This window comes from Ammodytes marinus (assembly GCF_949987685.1).
Source record: "Ammodytes marinus genome assembly, chromosome: 19".
Taxonomy (NCBI): Eukaryota; Metazoa; Chordata; class Actinopteri; order Uranoscopiformes; family Ammodytidae; genus Ammodytes; species Ammodytes marinus.
The window spans coordinates 10527984-10554692 of NC_137223.1; the positions used below are offsets into that span (position 1 = coordinate 10527984).

At 39.3% G+C, this 26709-nt stretch overlaps 1 protein-coding gene across 1 annotated transcript; it reads left to right on the forward strand.

Moving 5' to 3' along the window:
- Positions 1-421: 421 nt before the first annotated feature.
- On the forward strand, positions 422-25185 carry LOC307266272 (phospholipase B1, membrane-associated-like; the record flags this gene model as incomplete). Its single annotated transcript, XM_080048248.1, has 41 exons — positions 422-548; positions 8376-8429; positions 8783-8843; positions 8953-8987; positions 9502-9586; positions 9720-9771; positions 10215-10301; positions 10644-10703; positions 10823-10884; positions 11450-11525; positions 11652-11753; positions 12872-12946; positions 13193-13264; positions 13370-13444; positions 13535-13595; positions 14145-14203; positions 14739-14818; positions 15191-15234; positions 15335-15443; positions 15758-15809; positions 16008-16088; positions 16176-16241; positions 16347-16447; positions 16611-16692; positions 16826-16930; positions 17564-17659; positions 17824-17895; positions 18012-18089; positions 18752-18812; positions 19230-19288; positions 20397-20464; positions 20558-20601; positions 21905-22004; positions 22102-22153; positions 22240-22320; positions 22426-22491; positions 22575-22669; positions 23823-24009; positions 24101-24196; positions 24298-24372; positions 24898-25185. 41 exons carry the CDS (start codon positions 422-424, stop codon positions 25183-25185), a joined length of 3381 nt encoding a protein of 1126 aa, XP_079904374.1.
- Positions 25186-26709: the final 1524 nt, after the last annotated feature.

The following is a 26709-nucleotide window of genomic DNA, read 5'->3' on the forward strand; positions in this document are numbered from 1 at the left end:
TTCATAATTTTTTTACATGATCACAATGGCATATCCCTTTTTTTATGGAAAACTGCACGTATTTGTCTTTGTATAATATTTTATACTTTTTGACATGTAATGACTTATGTTCTCTGTATTTACGTTCATTTTTATTGTATGTTTATTGTGTGGACCGTCAAAGGTCCCTGTATGAACATTCATGGAAATAAACCTGATTCCGATTCCTTTCAACATAAATGCTCACAAGACTCTTTTAAAAACATATTATTGTTTGCTGATATTGATTAAAATTAGTAAAATTTGTCAATTTGTAATTTAAATAAATTCAACTTACTTGTTGACATTTGGGGGGGGGGGGGGTCCGAAAGCAATCAAGGAAGTACTAATACTTTGTTGGTTTTGTTCTTTTTTATGGATCACCAGGATTAAGCTACCATCCATGGATGACCTCTACACAGCAGTGAATGAAGCAAGCCAACACGATCACCAGAGAGCCCAATCGCCCCGGCTACAAACTGTTGTGCCTGCTGCCATCTGGCAGATGGTACTGCACCACCAGACTCAGGGTGAGCCTCATCCCACAAGTATAACCCCCCTGTCCTCCTGCGCAGTGCACAGCAGAGAGCCAGCCTTCCATACCACTTTGTTCAGTTTCTTAGAGTCACTGGCTCTAATGCTGCTGCCTCAACAGATGGCTGTGAAGAAAATTGCACTTTCCACAACAGACAGAATATATATATATATATATATATATATATATATATATATATATATATATATATATATATATATATATATATATATATGCAACACATTGTTGCACACATTGAAGGATCTAAGCTGCCCCGCAAAGTAGATTCTGCTCTCTCTCGTCCTTAAGACAGCCTCCATGTTATATTTCCAGTCCAGTCTTGTTTTCCAGGAACAAATTTAAACTTGAGTTTGTCAATAGGACAACATCAGCTTTGTACTTTAAGTTGAAAATGTATTTGATTCATTTGCTGCGAAAAGTGAAATGTTTTAAAGCCATGGCGATTTCTCCATAATACAGCCTGATGGGAGGAAGGAAGTTGATAGCCATATTATTTATCGTTATCAAAGATTGTGGCCCAGTTGATCAAGATAACATTGATCAACTGGGCCACACCTGCCTCCCAGACTTCAATATACAGCCAAGTGATTATTATCAAGTAGTATAAAACATGATACAATCAAGCAACAGATTAACTGTACATTTTAGATTAAGAAAACCAACACTCTCTGATTAACCTTGGATATGGCACAATCAAAAAAACAAAAACAGGTAATATAAGGATTATAACAGGCTTGACTGCAACACCTTTTGATATAAACTCACACACTGTCCTGCTCCACCTCTTGGAGCTCACTAAAAGTGTTGTGCTTGTACACCGTTTGCCTCATGCACTGAACCCTCCTGTGACATTCCATACCAAATTGTTCAGAAAGCTCAAATTCTACCACCTTAGATTCTGTGACAGTGAGCCAAAAGGCATTAGCAAATGACCCAAATTACCACACTGTCTCCTCACAACTGCATCAGCTGCCAAATCTTCTTCGTGTGCTCTGAGCGGCCAGAGAGGCAGCGATCAGTTACATCCATCTGCTGATCTAATGCTCCAGTAGGTGGGATATGAAGGCAAACCCTGTCTCCCTACCTACACCATTCCCTCCTTTGAAACTTTCCTCTAATTAACAGGGACTCTAAAGACTGGGGACTGAATCTCTGTAAATCCTTGAACAACATCATCATCATCATCTTTAACCGCTTATCCGTAATCGGGTCGTGGGGGCAGCAGCTTGAGCAGGGAACCCCAAACTTCTCTTTCCCGGGCCACATCAACCAGCTCTGACTGGGGTATCCCGAGGCGTTCCCAGTCCAGTGTGGAGATATAATCTCTCCACCTAGTCCTGGGTCTTCCCTGAGGCCTCCTTCCAGCTGGACGCTCCTGAAACACCTCCCTAGGGACGCGCCCTGGGGGCATCCTTACCAGTTACCCGAACCACCTCAACTGGCTCCTTTCGATGGAAAGGAGAAGCGGCTCTGCCCCGAGTTCCTCACAAATGACCTAGCTTCTCACCCTATCCCTAAGGAAGACGCCAGCCACCCTCCTGAGAAAGCCCATTTCGGCTGCTTGTACCCGCGATCTCGTTCTTTCGGTCATTACCCAGCCTTCATGACCATAGGTGAGGGTAGGAACGAAGATCGACCGGTAGATCGAAAGCTTTGCCTTCCGACTCAGCTCTCTTTTCGTCACAACAGTGCGGTAAAAAGCGAGTGCAACACCGCCCCTGCTGCTCCGATTCTCCGGCCAATCTCACGCTCCATTGTTCCCTCACTCGCAAACAAGACCCTGAGGGACTTGAACTCCTTCACTTGGGGTAAGGACTCATTCCCTATCTATAGTAGACAATCCATCGGTTTCCTGCTGAGCACCATGGCCTCAGATTTAGAGGTGCTGATCCTCATCCCAACCGCTTCACACTCGGCTGGGAACCGATCCGATGAGAGCTGAAGGTCACAGACCGATGATGCCATCAGAACCACATCTTCCGCAAACAGCAGAGATGAGATCCTCAACCCACTGAACTGCAACCCCTCCCCATCACGACTACGCCTTGATATCCTGTCCATGAATATCACAAACAGGATTGGTGATAAACCGCAGCCTTGTCGGAGGCCAACCCTCACCGAAAACGAGTCCGACTTACTACTGAGAACGCGGACACAGCTCTCGCTTTGAGCGTACAGAGATTGGATGGCCCAGAGAAGGGACCCCCTCACCCCATACTCCCGCAGCACCCCCCACAGTATCTCACGGGGAACCCGGTCATACGCCTTCTCCAGATCCACAAAAAACATGTAGACTGGATGAGCATACTCCCAAGCTCCCTCTAGGATCCTTGCGAGAGTGAAAAGCTGGTCCGTTGTTCCACGGCCAGGACGGAATCCGCATTTCCAGAAGTACGGTTCCAGAGCCAAGACTGTGCGTGGAGGTTAGCCCCACCAGATCTAATTCGTAGCGCTCCACCTCCCGCACCAGTTCCGGCTCCTTCCCCCACAGCGAGGTGACGTTCCACGTCCCCAAAGCCTGCAGCCACTGCCGCCCGGGTCTGGTCCGTCGTGGTCCGTCGTGGTCCTCGCCCTTCACTGCCACCCATAAGGCAGCGCACTCGACCCCAACGGTTCCTCTGTAGAGGGGGTTGCCATGTAGCTTCTTCGGGCTGTGCCCGGCCGGGCCCCGTGGCAGACCCGGCCACCAGACGCTCGCAGGCGGGCCCCTTTTCTGGGCCTGGCTCCAGACAGGAGCCCGGGGCTTCCTCTGGGCAGGGTCACTCTTCCTCTTTCATCTTTTCACTTTTCTCATGCATCCTCAGTTCACATGCACCCCAGCTTCAATAGCTCACCTGAAATATCCTTTCATCTGCCTCAGAATCTTTTAAATTAGTGCCAGTGTTGTTTGTGGTCAGATGTTTTCAGATCATTAGCAAATTCCTGTCTGTTGCACCTTTTCCTGAGACAAAGCAGGAAGTTGATGCTTTATTTCCAGGTCAAGTCAAAGGTGGAATCACAAATTCTGGAGAATTCTTGTTGTCAAAATGAGTTCTTGTCAAAATCAGTGAGTATCTCCTTATGATACTCTACCTGTCCGTTCTGTGTGTGTGTGTGTGTGTGTGTGTGTGTGTGTGTGTGTGTGTGTGTGTGTGTGTACACTGGATTTCTTTTTTAACAAACACAAAGTACATATAGGTAATGAATAATGATTTTTACAAAAACCAAAACAATCACTTACTCCACCTTTAAACCAGCCATTTTTTTTTAGCATTTGTACAGTCTGAGGTGTGAGGATGACTGAGTGTAACTAAAGGACAAACTGTTCAGACTGTTCCAAGAAATCAATAGATCTGGGAGATAAAAGCCATGCCTGCAGACTTAAAATATTCTCTCTTAATGGCTCAAGGGCAAAGGATGTATATGGGATGGACACAGTATTTATTAAAACTCATAAGGAGACACTCATCCCTTCCATCTCAAATATTGTAAATTAATCCATAAATGAAGGAGTATTTCCCAGCTCCTGGAAGACTAAATTGGATAAGGGTGGAGTAGTGGGGGCTGTTTTTCTTGATTTAAAGAAAGCGTTTGATTTGGTTAATCATGAGGTCTTAATTACAAAGCTATCAAAGTTTAATGTTTCACCTGATGTCATCAAATGGATAAAATCATACCTTACAGAGAGGAAACAATGTGTTCGAGTGGATCATAACATTTCACAAATAGCTGAAGTTTGTGTGGGTGTACCCCAAGGTTCCATTTTGGGTCCCTTGTTATTCAGTCTATTTATTAATGACCTACCTGAAGTCTGCCCACCTACTGTCACCTGTCAGATGTACGCTGATGATACCGTCATATATTTACATGCTAAAAACAAGAAGCAAGCTGCAGAAAAACTATCAGCTGCAATGGTCAATATTTCAAATTGGTTAGCAAACTCCTGTCTGCATCTAAATGTTGAAAAAACTGTATGTATGTTCCTTTCAAAATCTGCAAACAGCGATCCAGATCCAGACGTGACAGTAGAAGGGAGAAGACTCTCAGTGGTCCAAGAAATCAAGTACCTGGGAATAATGATAGATTCTAAGCTCACTTTAAAAACACAAGTTAAAAAAGTCCTAAACAGAATCAAATTCAACTTATCAAATTTCAGACACATCAGGAATAATTCAACTACAGAGGCCTCAAGGTTGTACCTTCATGCTATGATTTTCTCACATATCAATTACTGTCTTACCAGCTGGTCACAGGCAGGATGGACCACATTACGCTCATTTGAAACACGTTTCAAACAGGCCTTGAAAACGCTAGATAAAAAATCTAATTCATATCACCATTGTACAATTTTGATAAAATATGATTTGTTAAACTGGGAAACCATGATTAAGTTTGCAGACATTCTACCTGTATATACAATCTTTCATGGTATGGCTCCCCCTCCGTTCAAGGAATTTTTAAAACAAAATATAAACTCTTCCACAAGAGCATCCACAAGAGGGAATTGTAAAATACCAGAAAAAGTTATTTTGGGCAGTTAGCCTTTTCCTAACAAGTAGCACATACTTGGAATACCATACCCACAGAACTAAGGAACATTACATCACTCAAATCCCTCTCAAAATCTATAAAAAACTGGTTACTGACTAATCAAATATGCGTCCATAATAATCTGGGATAGTGTGTTTGTCTTTGTGTTTACTAAATGTGTTTGTGTCTGAGTTTATGCTCCTTGTCTCTATGCCCTTGTCTGTGCTTATGTGTTTTTGTCTGCATTCATGCCACTTGTATGCTCCTTGTCTGTGCTTTTTGTCTTTCTTTAAATGCTTATGTGTTTTAATCGTGCTATATGTTCATGCACTTTTATCTGTGTCTGTATGCTACTTGCTTCATGTTTTTCACACATCACCAACCTGTTATGGGCTGGAAAAATGATTGTGTCATTTTACTTGTCTGTGCTTGTGTCATTTTGTTTTTGTGCTTATGTGTTGTATTTTTGTAGTTTTCTTTTTTTAATGTTTCTTTTAAGCTATCTACCTGCCAGGGACGACAGGTGAAAATGAGCCTTCATGGCTAAATCTGGCACATTTACATGTTGAACTTTGGTGCTCATGTTTATCAATGTGCCTTCTAAATAAATAAGTAAAAAAAAATAAAAAAATGTCCTTGAGGGAAGATAGCATAATCTGAAGGCAATGTGACTTCTTATCTGGATTATTGTAATCATGATTGGAGTGATGGCGTTTATAGTTCTGCTGCATTCAAGATCTGCTAATGGAGTGATTGCGACTGTACGTTTGTTGGGACAGACTGCCCCTTTAATGCCCCTGAAAATCTGTTCTAAAATACTAAAAATCAATATTAAAGTTGGGTGATTCAATTTGTTTGTTTACATACCAGTTTACAGAGTATATGCTGTGTTTTAACCTGCATATCTTCTCCAGAATTGCTGAATCCACCTTTAAATGATAATACCTTTCATTTGGATTGACGAAAATGCCTAACTCTTTTCAGAAGCTTTCTATTTGGCAACTACTTCCCCAAATTACATGGTTAAAAGTATTTTGTGGATTTAGGTTTACAGGGGTTTACCGTGTGTATTTCTATGGGTGTGTGTTTAATAGAGTATGGCTTTATATAGGACTAGAGGCAGTATTCATGGCTGCAGTTCATTACATGAGGACAGTAGTAGCAAAGAAAAAAAATCTGGTTAGTTGTTTTCTTAACTTCTTTGCCCTTTCTCCTGGCAATCCATCACACCTGTAATCAGAGGAGAGATAAGAGATAGCTTTACAGCCCCACAGCTTCACTATTATGTACATTTTTTTGTCAGGATGGTGATGTTAAGTAAACACATTGTGCACAGTAAAGACAAAAGAGAAGGAATTACTTTTAGCATGGTTTTCAGCTCGTCTCAATGGTTTCCAAACGATTTTGTGCCTGTTAATACAAATGTTTCAATGAATTATGGGACCAAAAGCTCCCATATAGGCTTCGGTAGGGAGTTGAAATGGTGGACATCCATGTCCTGTTATAGTAGGCCTATGCCTATATGTTATATTCTGAAAATGTTTGTCCTCATAACTACTTGTATAAAAACTCCAACTTTTTTTTTTCCAAATCCTGTAACTAGCCCATTTCTTCCAAACAAAGCTAATACAGTAACAAGATAATATTTTTCCTCTTTGAACCCTGTGTACAGCTTTGACTTGTTTTGCCAGTCATTCAGTAAGGTGGCGTGATGCCTGACCTCATATCCTTGTAGTGGAGAGGTGAAGTCATCATGTCAAGGACTTATAGATTGGGTATTCAAGGAAGAGCATGCCATTTTGGGAGATGCACTCAGGATTCATGCAGATGGAAGAAGTCCACTGCATAACCCCATGTGAAGAGACTTGTTTTTACGCTGCAGTTTTTGATCAGATGATATCCAAATATTTTTTTTGTTTTTATGCTAAGACAAGCAAATCGATGCTGAAATTTGCATTCCTTTTTAATAATTTTTAAGACTGTTTTGAGTCTAATGTAAAACCAATAATATATATCTTCATTAGCAATCTTTTAAGCCTAAACTAATATTAATTTATTTACTCAAGGTGGTGAGCTGTTGATCGTTCAAATAAAAAAATCAGTGCATCGATAGAATAAACTAGAAGCAAAACATATTGAGGAAAAGAAAACTTGGAAGACAACTAACTTTTGTCATGCCATGTGCCGATTTTTATCATAACTATCAGATTAATAGTGTTACTGTGTTTTATGCAGGTTGCTAAACCAATAAAGAACTGATTGTCTTCGCTTATCTAACTGCAGAACTGATAATAAATTGATCTGTTAACTTCCTTTTGCGGCTGTCTTCATCGGGGCTATCGTTCTTTTAGCTCCCAAAAAACAGGACTTTGATTATGTGAAAAAGTCATGAGAACATGTGAACAATGACCAATTAAGAAAATATTGCTTTTAAAATTGTTCCAGAAAAAGAATCTGGACGTAACAATAACGTTCACTTTCACTGATTATTACACTGAAAGTTTCCTCATCAGAGTCATTGTTTTTCTTTATGAAACCTTTATGGCCATGTCCTTTGGACAATCGGCCAGTCCCACCCCTCAGCTCATATTTATGATATGTAGAGTTTATCTGTGTGCCAGGTGAGACACAGAGGGAGCAGAGAGGAAGGAAGGCTGCAGGAACAAATCCACAAGGACAAAATACCTGAGAGAATGAGAGAGATGATGCTTCCACAGCTGGTTGTGTTCACGGTCCTGGGGCTTACATCATGGACAACAGGTTAACATAACACTGTTTGCTTGACTTAATGTTCATGTCACTCTTGTTAATGCTGCAGGTTTTAAAAAATCTGACAAAGGAGAGGCTGATTTTGTTTGGTGGAGGATAAAAAATTGTATTGTGTAGACGTGAAAATGGACTTGATGGTACAGCAGAGGTAAGATGAGTATATTAAAATACATACTGTAGAGAAAAGTACGTTTTCAGCTTGGAACCACATTATTATTTGGTACTTAAAGTCATCATATACATAAAAAATACATTAATTTAGTTATGATGATTCAAATTTGTCAGGAACAAGTATTGAATGTAAATATCTTTTTTCTGCTGTGTTCCTTTGCTGTTGAACAAAATCAATATATAATGAAATGATGAGGGAAAAGATGTAAATTAAACCCCTTCACACGTTTTGCCTGTCAAACATGTCAGGCAAAAAGTCAGGTTTTACGAAGAACAAGAAAAACATGTGTATGGAATAGAAGCATGTGCACATACTAATAGTGTGATCTTTATTGTCTATCCCTGTTTTTAGTGACTGGACTTCCTTGCGCACAGATGTTTCCCTCTCGGTCGCCCCCTTCAAATGGTATGACCAAGTTTATTGAAGCCTGATTTCCCTTTAGTTAACTGTGGATGGATTGTCTAAACACGATGTTTATATTTGATTTACTAAAACGTCATTGGTTTAACATGCAGCATATCAAGTAGGAAATATTATATTTACAGTATAATAAATAATTCTGCAAAACGCTGTTCTGCAAAATGAATACGTGAAGTACGATGCTGATGAAGCTTTTGTACTTTTACTTGAAATTTTATTTTTTATAGAGCTGCAATGCAATGAGTAACCACTTTTTACTAATGTAAATGAAGGATGTGAATACTACTCCTGTATCTCAGTGCCGAGATTAAAATGAAATATTATTTCTTTCTCTGAAGTTAACAGTGTTAGGCCGTCAGATGTGGCCGTGCTATCCTCCATAGGACTTCACATGCACAGGTGAGCACAGGTCACCAGTTTGTTTCAACCATGAAGTGATACACCACTATGGCTCAATTTCAAAAGTGAAGAGACATAATATTGCTGTGGTCTTTTCTTTTTCCTGCAGCACTGAGCTGTCAATGGCACTATCAAAACTCAGAGGTAATAATCAAAGTTTTATCATAAAGATCAAAGCCAAATCTTTCTTAAATAATTAACTCCATGGGATGTCCATGCACACCCTCAGTGTCCTCTTCAGTATCTCTGCTGGTGCTGAATCAAAAACTTTCCCTATATGGCCTGCATTCTAAAGACACGTGTGTAATTCATCTAGTGGTTATGAGCTTATATCACCCTACTGTGTGCTATCTTTACTACACTGATAACTTTACAAACCATTCTTATTTGAAGCAGTGAACCCCAATTCACACGCAAGAAACATGGGCTGTTATCTTTTTGTCAATGTCGCTAGTTGCTGTGATAGAGATAAACAACGCTGACTAGAGAAAACCGGCAATGGCATTTTTACTTTAGAAATGCTTACAATATTCAATGATTAATTTTATGATAAATAGTTGCAGATTTAAGATTTTGTCATTTTGATTCACCTAATTACATTATACTATGATTGAAAGATGCTCTGGTTATAAACTTGTGTTGATCTCTTTCCAATCAGAGCTGATGACCCTGTTCAGTCCAGCTCTGGTCAGCCCTCTCTCAGATGAAACCAACCTGTACTCCCAGGAGATCAGTCCACACAGGTACAGACAGCTACTCCTGACCACGCACAGTCTATGCTCAATCGGACACACGATAAACAAGCCACACATCTACACTGCCTGCTTCCAATGGACTGACGTTGATTTCTAATTGTTTTTCTATTTTGGTTTGTAGCAACCTAGTCGAGCAGGCAAAGGAATTGTCGCTCTACCTCCAAAACAATCAGGTTGGTGGATGTCTATCATTCGACTTTTAAGTAGGAATCTGTTTTACATCTTACCTCAATTGCAGAAGTTCTCAGATCCTTGATATGACAGTGGAAGTGACAGCACAACAACAAAACAAACGTACTGCATTTCCAATCCTACTTGACTATTAGAAACTCCTGCACACTGTCTAGTTTCTTGCTGATTATTATTTCAGTGACGTCATCATCAGACCTTCATCTTGCCTGTCTGTTGACCCAAACGTTGCCTTTTCTTTGTGCTGGAGTTTTTTCTATAGTTTTACTGCACCTGTCGTCCACTCAGGTGTGCAGAGATCTTTTTGAACATTTAAAAAATCCTTCTTAACTAAAAGTACATACTGTAAGTATGAATGATGGGTACTTGTTCTGAAGAAGCAGTCCCCTGTGACTATACTGATTGATTGTCTTCTTTTCTCCTGCAGGTCATGGATGTGGACAGAGATTGGAAGCTGGTCCTACTCTTTGTTCAGATGGATCAGCTCTGTGGATGTGAGCCACAGCAGCACCAGGTAAATACAGTAAAACATCTGATCAGAAAGATGATTATTATCAAGGAAAAAATGTACTTTGTCTGTCCATAGAGTTCAAGCCATGAGGCAGAATAACTTGTTCCTATGCGTTTCTTTAGACTTTGTCGCCTCTAATACTGAAGTTACAGAGTCCAATTTCCATTATTCTTATCAGACTGATACACTCTGAGGAAGTGTGTCAGTCTCTGGATATCTTTTATATATGGACTTTAATGGACAAATAGCTTCTGAAAAGGACAACGAAAGCCAACACAACAGAAGCAGGGAAACAAAAAAAATGTATGAGTTCAAGAGATTGTTTGTATTTGTGTGCAGGTTCAGTCCATCATCAAATCAGTGGTTAAAGAGGTGGATGATGCTCTGCAGCTGCTGCACTCTCAGGTATATTTCATGGTGTCAAATGTAAAAAAAAAAAAAAAAAAAAGTATTCATCCACTGTGACTGAATTGCTGATATTACCACATAATTTTTAAAATTTCCTTTAAACCTCACTGTTGCAGCTGAAGCGAACCATCGTCAGTGTTGCATTGTGGGATGGAGAGCATGAAGGTTTAAACCAGAGGTGAGTTCATATATAAAATAATACTTTTTTCCATAAATCTCTGCCTTGATTTATATGTATCAGTTATAAGCATTGTGAGATTGTGCAAAATAATGAGTGAGTGTTTTACCTGGTACAGTCTGTAAAATGGTTGTAGTTTACTAACTGTAGATGCTGATGTAAGCTCTTTTAGTGAGTCCTGTGTATTGCAGTGGTGGAAGAAGTACTCACAGGAGCATAGCATCAATTTATACTTAAATCACCAAAAGTAAGACAGAGTGACCCATCAAACTCCTTTACTGCATATCATACCTTAATAGTTTCATATTTTGTATTAGAAATCAAAATCTGCAGAGCAACTAGTAACTTATATTGTCAAAAAAAAATGTGTTGGAGTAAGGCATAAAATGGTAATGCTCAGGTGTACAGTATACCTCAAAATTGTACCTAAGTAAAGAACTTGCATACTGTAGTTGCAAAATGTACATTTGGTGCTTGCTTCCGAAGCTTTTATAGCTGAGCCTCATCAATATCATAGGATTAAACATTTTTTTTTGTTAATGGAGTAAATCTGTTTTGCTGATAGGATGTGTCCGTGCATGGAGACGTACAGCGAAGGAGAAGTCAGAATTCTGAGGGCCACGTTGAGTCACACTGTGCAGGTTTGCCAATCAGTCATATCAATGTATCTGTGAGCTATACGTTCATTCCTTTTGGTTAAACCTTTTGACCATATGTTTGATTGTGTCAAGGTTAACTTTTGTCTTCAACTTCTTCCTTCTTACTAGGAATCCTTGGATGAGCTCCTGGTAAAGAGGCGTTGGTATGGTGAGAGAGATGACTTCACTGTCATTTTGCAGGCTGTACCTTTCCTCACGGACCCTTCCTCTGTGAGTCACAGGCTGACACAACCCTCAAACCCCTGAATCTTATACTCTCCATCACTTGCACCATCATTTTTCTTCTGATATTCATCCTTACTTCAAACAAAACACAAAGGAGGCAGCCACTCCTTTACCTGCAGTAGTGTTTGCTGGCACCCAGTTCTAACCCCGGATTTCCACTGGCTGCGGGTGCGGTGTCCAACGGTTTTGCTCCGTGCGCTCACGTCCGGCAATACCCACCGGCTCCGTTTTCAAACCAGCACGGCCAGCTCCGCTGAACTGCTGGGGTCGCGAGACCGAGGAGTTCCCGCGGTAATAAAAGTGACGGGCGATCGCTCTCGATAATATGATTCTCCTATATGGTATTTACACAACAACGAACGCACGGAAGGTTATTGTTCCCATCCGAACGAGTAAAAGAACAGTGGACATGCTTGTATGTGTCTCTGTTTTGAGAATGTCACCTGCAGTGAACACCGAGTGTCTTATTTTGAAAATTAACCGGAGGTTTTATTGTTTTGTCGACGCTTGTGTTCCTGTCTATCTCGATGTGTTCTGTGCTAAATTGATGCGGTGAGCTCAGGCATCCGGCAGAAATAGAAGCAGTGCGTATTTCACCGGAGAGCTGGAGCAGCAGCGGAGCAGAGAGACGGCGCAGCGGCCGTGGTGGAAACTCACCCACTGACTGCTCTTAATTGTATTTTTGTTTCTGCCGTGCTGGAGCGGAGAAGGACCGGAGACGCAGCCGGTGGAAATCGGCCTTTAGTGTGTAAAATGAAACAAAAACAAAGAATCCTGATTAGTCCCAGAGCCAAGAACAAGCATCTGTGTCGGCAAAATGTTCTAGATATGTTATGCAGAATCAACACTTTTACTTATTCATACAAACACAATCACACAACCAAATCTTCTCCTCATGATACAACGTTAGAAAGTATTGACCCTTTTCTTTCAAATCAAGAAATGCAATTATGATCAAATAAATAAATAGAGTATAATTGAAATGCCCAACAATGAGAGAGATAATGTCACAAAATGATCCATGTCTGTTTAGTTTTTTCCTACTGCAGATGTCTCCTCCCGTCCCCACTAAATGCTAGTTGTCCTCTCTCTTCACAAAACAGAGTGGGAAGCGTCTCTCTGAGTCACAAGCAGCAAAACAAACTGATGAAGTGATGGTGCAGCTGTGGACCAACCTGGTGAGGCCTGAAGCCATCTCTCCCTCCCTCGCTCCCTCACACAGACACACAGACACACAGACACACACACACACACACACACACACACACACACACACACACACACACACACACACACACACACACACACACACACACACACACACACACACACACACACACACACACACACACACACACACACAGACACACACACTTTGTTCTCCAACACGGAGACAATGACTTTTCTGTCTTTTTTTCTTTCAGCTGCAGCCCACAAGTGGCCAACATAACACAGATGATGGTGGGCAGATCATCGCGTTGCCATGTCCAACTGAGGTGAATAACTGTGCTCAAAACTCTGCTTGAAAAAAGTGCTTCTAAATCAACATGCCCTTCTCTTCAAATCCACCTCTTATTTTCTTATTCCTCCTCCTCCTGAAGGACTTGCCCTTCCTGAGGACGGAGGGGAACTCTCCTTCGTATCACCATAGCGACGCCTCTCCACTCCTACACCCAGTGAGTATTGTCTGGAACTGAGCCCATAGTGGCAGGGATGTGTTAGTACGAAATCTCCTGTTTAAGTCTTGACTGTGTGTGTCCGCTCAGGTGACAGGAACAGAGATGCCCTGTAAGGACTTCAGCCCCTCACCCGCCACACCCACCTCAGGTATACAGATGGTTTCACACTGACAATTAAGGAAATCTAGGCACCAGGCAGACCTACTGTACAGTATGAAAACGTTAAAATGCTGCATCTTTTTGAGTTTATTATTTATATTCATGCGTAATTTTTTAACGCAAAGGCTTCTTATGTTGCGAGATCGGCATATTAAAGTTGTGGATTAAATATTTCCATTCTTTTTGACACATAAAAACACAAAACTAATCAAATTGACATACGAAACAATTTATCCAACAAATGACCGACTCCAGCTCATTAACTAACATACTCTTTTTAGTGTGTTGATACTAAACTGTATATATAGTTTTCATCATATGTTATTGTAAAGTCTGATTGATTGTAGTCAGAAAAGAAAAAAAAATCTAAGTACTTTCAAAATGTACCTTAGGCCTATAGTACTGTTTTACAGTATTTCTCACTTGTTTTTTTTCTATTCTATTATTAATGACATGTATTATGAGTATTTCATGACTGTACATTCTTTCTGACAGTTGTCTAATAAATCTAGTGTTGTGGCTTCTGTATCTTTCCTAGTCCATGAACTCAGGCCTGGAGATATCAAAGTGGTGGCTGCTGTGGGCGACTCTCTGACAGTGAGTCATTTTGTCGTCCTTTTAAGAACAAAATACAGGCTGTATAATGTAAAATCCCACGTAGAATTAGATATGATGGATACAAAATATGAAAATATGGTCCATGATCTTTAACTCTAATAATGCACTGTGCAGTGATGGTGGCCAATAAAATAGTGCCCAATGGCTTGAATTTGTGGATAATGATATATTTTGTACAGAGTATGTATGTAATGATCTGAATAACCTGATTTTTATTCAGCAGGTGATATTTGAATTTCTGTTCGATAAAATGTATATGATTATATCAAGAAAGACTTGTAATTGATTAATTAAAAACATAAACAGCAGATGAATCAATAATTAAAGTAGTCAGACTTAATTATGTAACTGTTGTGTTAAGTCTGTGAAAAGTCCTAAGATCTTAAGGACGACCATGTTGAACTATTGACTTTTGTTAAAAAATTAATTGTATTCATAGAGTTCATAGGTGAAACAGTATCTGAATAAACAGTAAATGAAAAGGGTTAATATATACTGGTGTATATTCATACAGGCAGGGAACGGTATCCCAACAGGCCCAAGCCCAACCCTTCTCCTGGACGTTCTGACTCAGTACAGAGGTTTGTCTTGGTGGTAAGTCAAAGAGTTTACAGCACCACTGTCACCTAACATTAGCAGCACAATGTTCAGGTTGTATCACTGGCAATAAAGTGGTTCTATGACTATTTATGTCTTCAGTTGGAAATTAATTATGATTGATTGATTGATTGATGTATTCTTTTAAAGACAACACAGCCAGGCTGGTGGAATTTGTTATCAGTACATATTGGTACAGGTTCCAGAATTACATTAAACATTAAACATAAATATACATACAGACAGACACATTACACAAATTATACATAAGTGCCATGCTTTATCCTCAGCATTCAGAGTTCAGAATTGTCCTGTAACGCCTCCCAGAGGTGATCACTTTAACATGGTACTATGTGTTTTTCCTTGCAGTATTGGTGGAGATAGAAACCTCACCAGTGTCACCACTCTACCCAGTGAGTCCTTCATAATGTCTGTTTTGCTCTGCGGTGTGTTTGCCAATGTTCACACCAAAATCTTTTATATCTCCTAATTTTGTTTCCTTTGTTATAACAGACATCTTAAAATACTTTAACCAAAACCTGACGGGCTACTCACTCGGCAAGGGCAGGGAGCCGACTCCCCAAGCTTTCCTCAACCAGGCCGTGGCAGGAGCAAAGGCCTAGTGAGTCCAATCCGATAGCCTTTTTTCGTCAGCCTCGTAGCAGATTTTTAATCACAAAATACCCGCAAGAGTTCAGCTGGTTTAGGCTCAGAAACTTGGACGTATTCATCAAAGCTGTTATTAAAGTTTGTATAAAGGTGCCTTGCATGAAAAACATATCTTCATTGTTCAATTGAATGCAGCTAAAAACTTTGCAAACTAATAGAAATGTAGTATTAACTGAATGAATATATCTTTAAATAATACTGATTTTGACAGTCTGAGTAAAAATGATGGCATTTTAATGTGGTATTTTATTTTGTTTGTATTTTCAGTGACATACCAAAGCAGGTGCGAGCCCTGGTGGCCAGGATGAAAAATGACTCTGTAAGTTTAAAATCTAGTACTCGCTTTTGACAACATTTAAGTAAAAAATACAGATCAGCTTTTTAAAACTCCCGTGTCAACAATTTGATACTTCCAACAAGTACTGTAGGCCTACAGTGTAATTGCATTACTCGCCCATGTTTTATCCAACACACCACTACATTACTACTCACTCTTCCCTTGATCTTCCTTGTACAGAGAATCGATTTTAAATCCGATTGGAAAGTGATCACCCTTTTTATCGGTGGGAATGACGTCTGCGACCACTGCCGCAACTCTGTGAGTACTAATATGGAAAAGAATATAATTCACAAGTCATTTCTCAGAGGCAAGACACAATCTGGAAACTTTTTTTTTTCTTAACAGCTGCTCCACTCTGTTGAGAATTATGCTCGTCACATCCGCGACAGCCTGGATTATCTACACAAACAGGTAAAAAAGAATCTACAGTTTAAGACATGCTGCTGCCTTCTACATCTTCAGATATACCATGGTCTGGATGATTGTAAGCATATTCAATGAGCTTGTGTCTGTCAGGTGCCCCGGGCTCTGGTGAACTTAGTAGAGCCTCTCCATATTCTCCCACTGAGAGAAGTGCACATGGACAAGTCTTCTAAATGCCCAACTTGGCTGGTAAAGTGAGTACGCAATCACCTTTTGTTCCTGTCATTTACAATTCTCTAGTCTACGCCATGTGATGTGATAGGGATTCGATTCCCGCTCATCATGACTCAATTATCAACATCTCATAAAGTTTAACAGTGGCACAGTGTACAACCTTGTTATCTCTCCTCCTGCCAGTATTCTGTGTCCTTGCGTTATCTTGCCGAAGGCCAACTCTAAAGCTCTTCAAATGGTAGAGGACATCAATAGAGGCTATCAGGTAGGCTATGCCAATAAAGTTCTGCTACTACTACTACTACTACTACTACTACTATGCCAAAGAAACTTGCACAATCATCCTAACAGTGACAGAGCAGGTCATCTCAGACAATGACTCTTCCTTTCTGTCAAAGCGTTCACTGCAGGACATGGTGGAGTCAGGCCGTTACGACACACGCTCAGACTTCACCGTGGTCATCCAGCCTTTCTTCAGAGATCTGGTCTTCCCCAGGCTGGAGGTCAGAACCAAAGCTGTGTCTCTCACATGTGGACCACACAGACCTTCTGGGATGTTTAGTCCATTAGTAATAGCCTATATAAATATACTATAGGCTATAACCACAGGTTTAGAACACTGTGTTGCAGTCCAAATAGTTGCCAGAGCCATGTTTTCCGTTTCCAGTATTCGTACTAAGTTTAAGTTCTAGCTGCTTTTGATAGCTTAATATTTACATTCAGACGTAAGAGCGGTAGCGGCTCTCAAATCTACAGTTACTGTTATATGTGATTTTTTTTTTTTTTTTGCATTTCCCAAGATGTTGAACTATTCCTTTTTTTGCTTAACTTCAGAAAAGGCTTTGGGATCATCTGCATAGAAGCTATTATAAAGAATATCAGGCACAAGCCGAACACATGGTTTAGTGTTTGTTTGCCCATGTGGCCATCCAGGATCAATTAAAGTGTTTTTCTCTTCTCTCTTTAATTTATTTTTATATATAGTATAGGTTAGTTACTTATACTGTATTGTGAACCGTAATGAGTTGACAAAACTCCTATGGTTTATATTCTTAGACTATAATATACTGCTCTGGTTGCTTGAAAAACAGTCAGTAGTAATTAAGGTTCATACAAGTACCATACCTTTTCCACAGGATGGCCGTCCTGATCGCTCCTTCTTCAGTGCTGACTGCTTCCATCTCGGCCAGAAGGCCCAGTCGCAGATGGCTCGCAACCTCTGGAACAACATGGTGAGTTTCTGACAGACAAGAAGACGTTTTTAAAGTATTTAGTGAATTAATATTAACATGATACTGCCTTTTCTTATGATATGATCACCATGTTTACACTAAAATATTTCATATTAAAAGTAGTGAACAATACTCAGCTGTCTCTATGACTCTTGTTTTCCAAGCTGGAACCTCTGGGCAGCAAGAATACCATACAGAATTTTACTAGACAAGTTAGTCTGAAGTGTCCAACAAAGGTAAGAAATCGTGTTAAAAATGCTAGTAAATGTGTTCTGCATGTCACGTTTTTCCATTTTGAGGATGCAATGGCATATGTAAATAATTTAACGTAAGATCTTTCCTTTGTTTACAGACGTCACCGTACATCCGTACATATAACAACAGCGATTACATATATGCTGGTCCTTCTCCAACACCTGGACCCATCACAGTAAGCATCTCATCTCTGTCTGAGAGGCTGAAAGGTGTCTGTTACTAAAACTAAAATATAATATTCAGTTTATGCCTTTTAAGGCATGGATAAGGAACAATGCCAAACATACCTTGGTTTCCCCTTTGCTGTTTGTCTTATATGATTACGACTAAAAATCTTTGGGTTTCGTGTTCTTGGTTGCTCAAAATAAGACTTATAAAGGCGTCAGTGTGGCTATGGGAACATTTAATGGCCAATTTTATCTCTATCATGTGACATTTTATAGTCTAAAAAATTAATCGATTAGAAATTAAAATAATCAGTAGATTAACTGAAACATATGTAACAACCTTATTTACAGTATTTGGCCACAACACTAAACACAGTATTTTTACAAACAGAATTACAGTGCAAAAACACCACAGCAGTGTGCACTAAATAAGGAAACTAAATAAACAGATGGAATAAATGTTCCTTTTGTCTAAAAAAATTCTGTAAACTATTACTGCTTATATTTTGTGGTTAGAGCCTGTCTCAGCATACCTTGCTTGACACATAACAAATGCATGACTGTTTTGTGAATGGACAGAAATGCATTGTAAACTTAATCAAGCAATATTTTATAGGATGAAGTCATTTTACACATTGACAATTATCATCTGATGTTTCTTTGCAAATAGAACTGGGGAAGTGACCTCTCCTGCGAGGACTTTGCCCCATCTGACACTGTACCAACTTCAGGTGAGCCGGACAGGAAAGACATCTCTCAGCGGACGTTTGATATGAGATTAGATCCTCTTTTATCTACACTTAATTGAAGCTGAAACACATTCCAATGCAACTACGCTGTGCATGCCAACGTGACACGATTGAAAAGGGTTGATATCAACTGCATCTATTGTCACCAGGCCTTGACAAAAACTTTACCCCTTCAAGATAATATAACAGAAGCTTTAATCACATACAAATAACACAACTTGTGGCTTTAAAAAAAAGAGGAAAAATGGCAGATGGAAGGAAAGACATAAGAAAAAAAAAATATGGAAATGCCGAAAGAGGAGCTGGGTCTGTTCTTAATGTGACAATGTATAAGAATGATGTTTGTGTATTTATCTTGATGTCAGTAACTTGAATGTCTTTTATGACTTGTATCTGTAGTTCACTCGCTGAAACCAGCAGACATCAAGGTAGTTGCAGCACTGGGAGACTCTGTGACGGTAAGTGTGTCCAATGTGAGATTCAGTATTCTACATGATGTGCAAAACACCTGGACACGTATTAGAAAATCACACATCAATACACAATAATTACCTTAAAGGGATTCTTTTAGAAAAAAATGTATGTGCGTGTTAAAGCGAAACATTAAGTTGCCATTTGTCCCCAACTGTTACCTTGTTGGTGTCAGCTACTTGGTAACATTGAACTATGAACTTTTTAATCAGTTTGTTATCAGCCAGATAACTTGCACCGTGGATGATCTTCTCCTTTACGTTCTGGTATTTTTTTCTTTGATGATGTAATAACTAGGGCTGTCAAGCGATTAAAAAAATTAATCTAATTAATTACAGGCTCTGTGATTAATTAATCTAAATTAATCGCACACTTAAATGACACTTTTATGCCTGTTTATAAACAACTGTAGGCCTATAGGCTACCGTTCGTCTCTCTCTCTCCGTCTCTCGTAACTTCTGTCTCCTCCCCTCAGCCAGTCTTCTACATTAAATATATTTAGGAACTACTAGCGCCGAAAGAAAAAAAACACAAAAAAACAAGCAGGCTAAATGACGCACACACACACACACACACACACACACAAAGGAGGAAAAAAGACAGGCATATGCTAGGAAGAGTGAGAGGGGGCGGGTGTCCGTTGAGACGATCGCAACTAGCAAACAAAAGTGAGACACGAGGAAGATTGAGAGATGGGCCTACTGTTTTGAACCTACATTGTTAATTAGGCACCCACTAAATCAATAATGCACAGACACTGCGAGAATAACATAAGACGTATTCCTACCTTCATGTTTATTTGCCCGGAGCAGCCCATAACATAGAGCCCTCGGCCCCTTTCCCCTGCTTCTTTCTTTACTCTTTAATCCCGTGCGGGCCGTGTCCGCAAGATATAGGTGCAGCTCTGCTATCATCTCACCTCTTTTGCACCGGGTCAAAGGGCAATATAGAAGTGCGATTAATCTGCGTTAATTTTTTTAATCGCGTTAATTTTTCTGTGATTAATTCATCGAAATTAACGCGTTAATTTGACAGCCCTAGTAATAACTTATCACTCTCATTTATTTTCGTGGCTTATTTGTTTTCTGTCCACAGACAGGAACTGGTGCCAAAGCAAAGAACATGCTAGACCTCAATAAAGACTATAAAGGAGTATCATGGAGGTATGACACACCTGCAGGGTTAATAAGGTTTACATTTACTGTCACCTTTAATGAACTGAACTAATGATTGTTGGCTTTATCTTTTTATTGTAGCATTGGAGGCGATAACACTCTGGAGACTGTCACAACACTACCAAGTGAGTCTATGCCACATGTCCCACATTTTCTACCTTAATATATGGAAGTAAATGAGTGTCATCGGATTTTGAAAATAAAAAGCCATTGAATTTTAAGCACTGAATATTTATGCATTGAAATAATGTATCTGATTTTTTTGCCGCATTGAAATAATGTATCTGAATTTTTTGCCTCTGAATTTAACTCATAACATTTTAAACAACAAATTTTCACCTTTATTTTACAATGTTCTCAAATTCAAAATCAAATATTCAACGTTAAAAAATTCAACGTGCCAAATTCAACTGCAAAATCCCATGTATGAAATTCAGAGTAAAACTTTGGGGACCCAAGGAAGAGCAATCGATCATAGATGCTCGATCGCGTTCAAACAAAGAGTGCCAGTGGGAATATTAGCTTGTTGCCTTGGATACCCCTGACTGATGCAGGAAGGCAAATCAGGTTTTAGCCATGTCAAACGGCAACGCAAGTAACGATGGTGCTTGGGTGAGTACAAACATGATTCTATATAGGGAAGAATATAATAGCTAGCATATCTAGCGATCTAGCATCTATGATCGATTGCTCTTCCTTGGTTGCCCAAAGTTTTACTCTGAATTTCATACATGGGATTTTGCAGTTGAATTTGGCACGTTGAATTTTTTAACGTTGAATATTTGATTTTGAATTTTAAAGCATTGTAAAATAAAGGTGAAAATTAGTTGTTTAAAATTTAATGAGTTAAATTCAGAGGCAAAAAATTCAGATACATTATTTCAATGCGGCAAAAAATTCAGATACGTTATTTCAATGCATAAATATTCAGTGCTTAAAATTCAATGGCTTTTTATTTTCAAAATCCGATGACACTCATTTACTTCCATATTAATACACCAAACATTGGGTTTTGTGAAACAACCTCTTGCGCGAAACTATTTTTATTTTAGTGGTGTGTGGTTGGTCTCATTCACAAATTTGCAGGGCCGTCCTAAGGCATAAGCAAACTAAGCAGTTGCTAAACATTTTTATTTTTTTAAAGTTTGTGTGTTTGATATTAACATCATATTATGCAAATGCAACTGCAAATGGGCTTGGTGAATCCAACTGGGAGCACTAGTACAAGCAGAAGTTTATCATAAGAATAATTAAATGTTCTAGAGAGGCCCAATGTGTGTGCTGCTGCTGCTACATAATGACATACCAAACTTGAAGCTTCTATAACCACATTAGGAGACAAATCTTTAACATCTCGAGAGACAGAAACCAGCCGATAACTACTTTTCAGCTGTTCCCTTAAATCCGTTTTCCTCTGTATCTCCCCAGACATCTTGAGGAAGTTCAACCCCACCTTAAAAGGCTTCTCCAAAGGCCAGGGCTCGTGGCAGAAAAGCTTCAACATGGCCGTACCTGAGGCTAAGACCTCGTATGTGCATATTATTTTAGATCCACTCTAAGGAAAGTTTTTATACAGCCCATCTTCATCTTTCTAACACCTACTGTCTGTATGTGGTCTGTTGCAGAGAGATCCCAGCACAAGTCCAAGCACTCATCAAAGCCATGCAAGCAAATAAGGTTGGACTTTCCCATTAGTCATTTATAAAATGGCTATAATACTGTCTACCTTTATAATGCTCATGTTCTATACACTTGCTACACAGGAGGTGGATTTCGAAAAGGACTGGAAACTTGTGACAATATTTGTTGGAGGAAATGATCTTTGCAATTACTGCATAGAGCAGGTAAGTGCTCCTTAAAGTCCATGCATTGTACAGAAATGAACCACACATTTTTGTATGCTATAAAACTGCAGTAAAAAAACAATCATTCTTTGCATATCTCTACAGAATAATCTGTCACCCAAGAACTATAGCAACAATCTTATGCTCAGTTTGGACATGCTTTACAAAGAGGTAAGATATTAAAAGCTTGGGGTTATTTTCTTCTGCTGAGAACATGTGAGTCATGGTCCTTCTCTCTCTCCCTGTATCATCAGGTGCCAAGGCTGTTTGTAAACGTCGTGGAGCTCATGGAGATTGATATATTAAGGACAGTTAAGAAGAACACACTTGGCTGTGGCCTCTTGCAGCGGTTTGTTTTGTTGTTTCTAGTCTATTTTTCTGTTATATCATCGTCCTATGTTTCATACAGAGCATTAGAAGCCACACGATTCTTAAATGATCAGCAGATTACTGCTTGACTGTTTGGTTAACTCTCTCAGCTCTCATTGGTATAACTATAGTATTTTTTAGTGAACAAGCAAAAACCCACTTCTCAGTATCAAACAGCAGACAAGCTACTAGCTGGTGAACATAGTGCAGCATTTAGACTAGTTTCCACTCAAATATTCTAATCTGTAAAAGCCTAAGGTTAATGTATAAAGCATGTACTCTTTATCTCATGCAGATGTAAGCGTTTAAAGAAATAAGCTTTTCCAAATTGGAATAAAGCGCTAAAAATGAAATTATTCAGCAATATATTGTTGATATCTTAATACAGCATCTTCACATCTCTCACTCAGAAATTGTTTTTTGGTTGTTGCAATTAACACTTGTTTGTTTCATTTCCACTCAACACTCACACAACAGCTGGACATAAAGTAGATATTTCTGGGAACAAAAACCCCTGGTAAAGTTTTTTTAGGCAGAGACTATTACAGTATTCACTTCTGTAAACCTCTAACACCAACTGTTTTCACTTTAAGTCAAGGATTTAATTTGTAATTTAATGATTTTCATCATTGTAATGTATTTGCAATGATTCTTTGAATTGAGAATAGCTCCTTTATCTTAACAAAAGGAGAATCAAATCAGTTTTATTTGTATAGCCCAAAATCACAAATACATTTGTCTCAGTGGGCTTTACATTTCATACAATATGATATGTGATACAATATGATACAATATGACACCCTGCCCTTACACCCTTAGCTCGGCTGAGAAAAAACTCCCAGTAAAAACCCTTTACCGGGAATAAAAAAAAAAAATTGAAGAAATCTCAGGGAGAGTCGACAGAGTAAGGGATCCCTCTCCCGGGACGGACATACTGCAATAGATGTCATAAGTAGAGAAAATCACGAAGGAATTTGATCATTGACCAGGTGATTAATACTAAGTAAAGTGCGAATAGTGTGGATGCAGGAAGACTTCAGATGCTGCCAGAGGATCCACACCGTCTCGTCTCCACCAGGGAAAACTAAGGTTTCCATCGCAGGAATAACCGGGATCTGTTTTTTTTTTCATAGGCTCGGCTGTCCCTGTGTTATCAATCCAGCTGAAACCTCCCCAGAGCTTGAAGAGATCAAGAGAATCAATCACGAGTATCAGGCTGAAAGCCAGCATCTGGTTTCTGGAAATCGCTATGAAGGAAGGGAAGATTTTGCTGTTGTCCTTCAACCCTTTTTACAAAATTCCTTCATCCCTCAAATTGGGGTAAGTTACTAAGGCATTCAATTGTTTCCAGACAAGCATCAACATGCCCTAATAATGAAATGTCTGCTGATTTTTAAAATATTTTCACCAGGACGGTGAGGCTGACACAAGTTTCTTCTCTCTGGACTGTTTCAAAATCAGTGAGCGAGCCCACGCTGAGATGGCCATTGCACTTTGGAATAACATGGTGAGCATGGGGCGGTAATGGGCCAAACTGCAACACAATGATCAAGGTGTTTAACAAGAGGTTTTTTGGATTTGTGTGACTTTCTCTTTCCGTCTTAACAGTTGGAGCCCGTTGGCAGAAAACAGGCCTACAACAACTTCACGTATGACCGCTCCAAGATTCACTGTCCCGCTGTGGTATGCGTGTTATTATTGTATCATCAAATGGTTATCTGTCAGAGACCAAAAGTGTTAATTTAAAATAAATAAATTAGAAATTATGAAATTAATAATCACATGACAAAAGAATGGGATTTTTTTTAAACTCCGTGCAAATCGCATACAGTATAATAATTACATATATATTTTCTATGTGCTATTTATAGTTTGTTTTATTTTTATTGTTTTGAATTGCTGCATGTTAGTGTTTCCGATGGATTAAAGCTATATGCTTTTTAATGTTAGTGAATATAGAAAAGTTTGTCAAGTTTGTCTTGTTTTATAACAGAGTAGAAGCAAATCCAACCAAGACATTTTGTTTACTTTAATCGTGCTTCTTTCACAATGAAAACTTTGTGACTTTTTTTTGTGAAAAAAGGTGATTTTTTTTATTTTATTGCAGTTTTGACGATAAAAATGTGGACATATAAAGTAGGGAAAGAAACTTACTCTTAAACATAGTTTGGAAAAACGGCCTTTTTAATTAATCAATGTTTCCTTCAGGACAATCCCTTCATCTTCACTAAGATCAACAGCCTACCAAGTCGGCCTGTTCCTCCCACCACGACTGTTTCTCCTGACCCTGCTTCCACAGTCACACACAGCACCACCAGCTTAAGTCCTGCTCCTCTGCCCAAGTGTCCAACCGATATCCCTGTGTGGCTGCCAGTGACGGTGGGAGTCGTCAGTTTACTCGCTGGCATAACTGCTGCCTGGCTAGTTCTCTCCTTCTGTCAGCGGCGAAAAAACAAAATGGAAAAACCCGTGGAGATGAAAGGAACTGGTTTTTAACGCAATTGCTTTCTTATCAAGCTGTATTTATTGGCAGCAGTAGACATATTCAAGCCTTAAAGCTGCATCAAGCAATGTTTGGCCTGTAGGGGGCAGACAATAGACTCAGACGCAAGAAACATTACAACCCTCTTTTCTTGCCACTAGTCCAATATTCAGTTAATTTTTAAGGTTTATTACACCAATTCCTGAGAGAATGATCTGGGTCTCCTTATTTTGAGAGATGTGTTGACTTCCTTCACAGCTGCTTGTTTACTTGAGCGCTCCGCCATGTCAAGCGTGGCATCTGGTGAAGAGTCAGCTTGTCTGATGTTGTGCTGTGGGAGCAGCCTTTCACAGTTTTGTCTGGGAGGTGGCGGTGTGAGATTTTGAATCTCAATTCTTGACAAAATCATCTTGGGTAAGGTTTTTTTTTACTTACAAAACCAAAACAAAGAGCTGAAAGCTGCACAGAGCTTCAGACTGGGGTGTAGATTCTGAGTTGGAGGGAAGAACTTGCAGCCTGTTAATGTTATGGAGATGTGATTAGTAAGTATCAAATCAAATGTAATACCACATTTTTGTACTGCACGAACAATTGTGAAATATTCTAAACATAGATATTTAATTTCTGAACTTTTTGATCCAGTTTTCTACATTTATCTTTACTCTTTTTATTTATTGCTACAATAAAATTGCTACAATATTCGAGTCATGATTGATGTACTTCCCCCTGACATAAGAAGTATTCCTTTGCTAGATGTTTCCTGAACTGTGATGTCTCCCCCTCCCCCATCGTCATACTAACAAGGACTAACCAGCACTTTATGGGATATTCAGCTGTAGGCGTAGTAGTTTTTTAAGCAATGTTCCAAAATGAAACAGCTGAAACTATTGTAAAGTAATCTTGAGTCAGAATATTAAACACAGTCAATGAGTCATCAGCAAATTAGCAGGAGCCAATCTGCCAGCGACATTTGTCATTTTCTTTGGCAAAATTAACCGCTGTCCAACTAGAATGCAGAAGCCTGCTTGTGTCTACATCTGTCCCAAATAAAAGGCTACACATTGTCTCAAAACATTTCTGTGAACTTCAAGTGTTTGTAGCCTGCTTGTAGTGTGCTATAAATACAGCTCATATTATTGTTGTTATCTTTTCTAGCCTGTGTCAAATCTTAATAAGCAATTTGTCAAAAATCAAATCAAAGGGCCACTGAAGCAAAATGGGAATGTGGTTTACACAGGCAGGTTAGTTAGAGCCGAGTTTCGTCTTTTTATATAATTTATTAAAACCAAATCTCGCTCTGGTGAAAAAAACATGGGGACACGCAGGTGCATGCTGGTCATAGCCTACCTGCCTATATCTAGGCTACATATAACCTCAGGTTTACAGCTAAGTCTTACCCTTTACCCAATAAACAACTAAATCAAACAATTCAAATATATATTCAATAGGCCTACAAAATATGCTAAATATAAACAAACAACTGTAATAATGAACTAAAAAAACAATTAACAAAATAAATACCATAAAAAACTAATCTA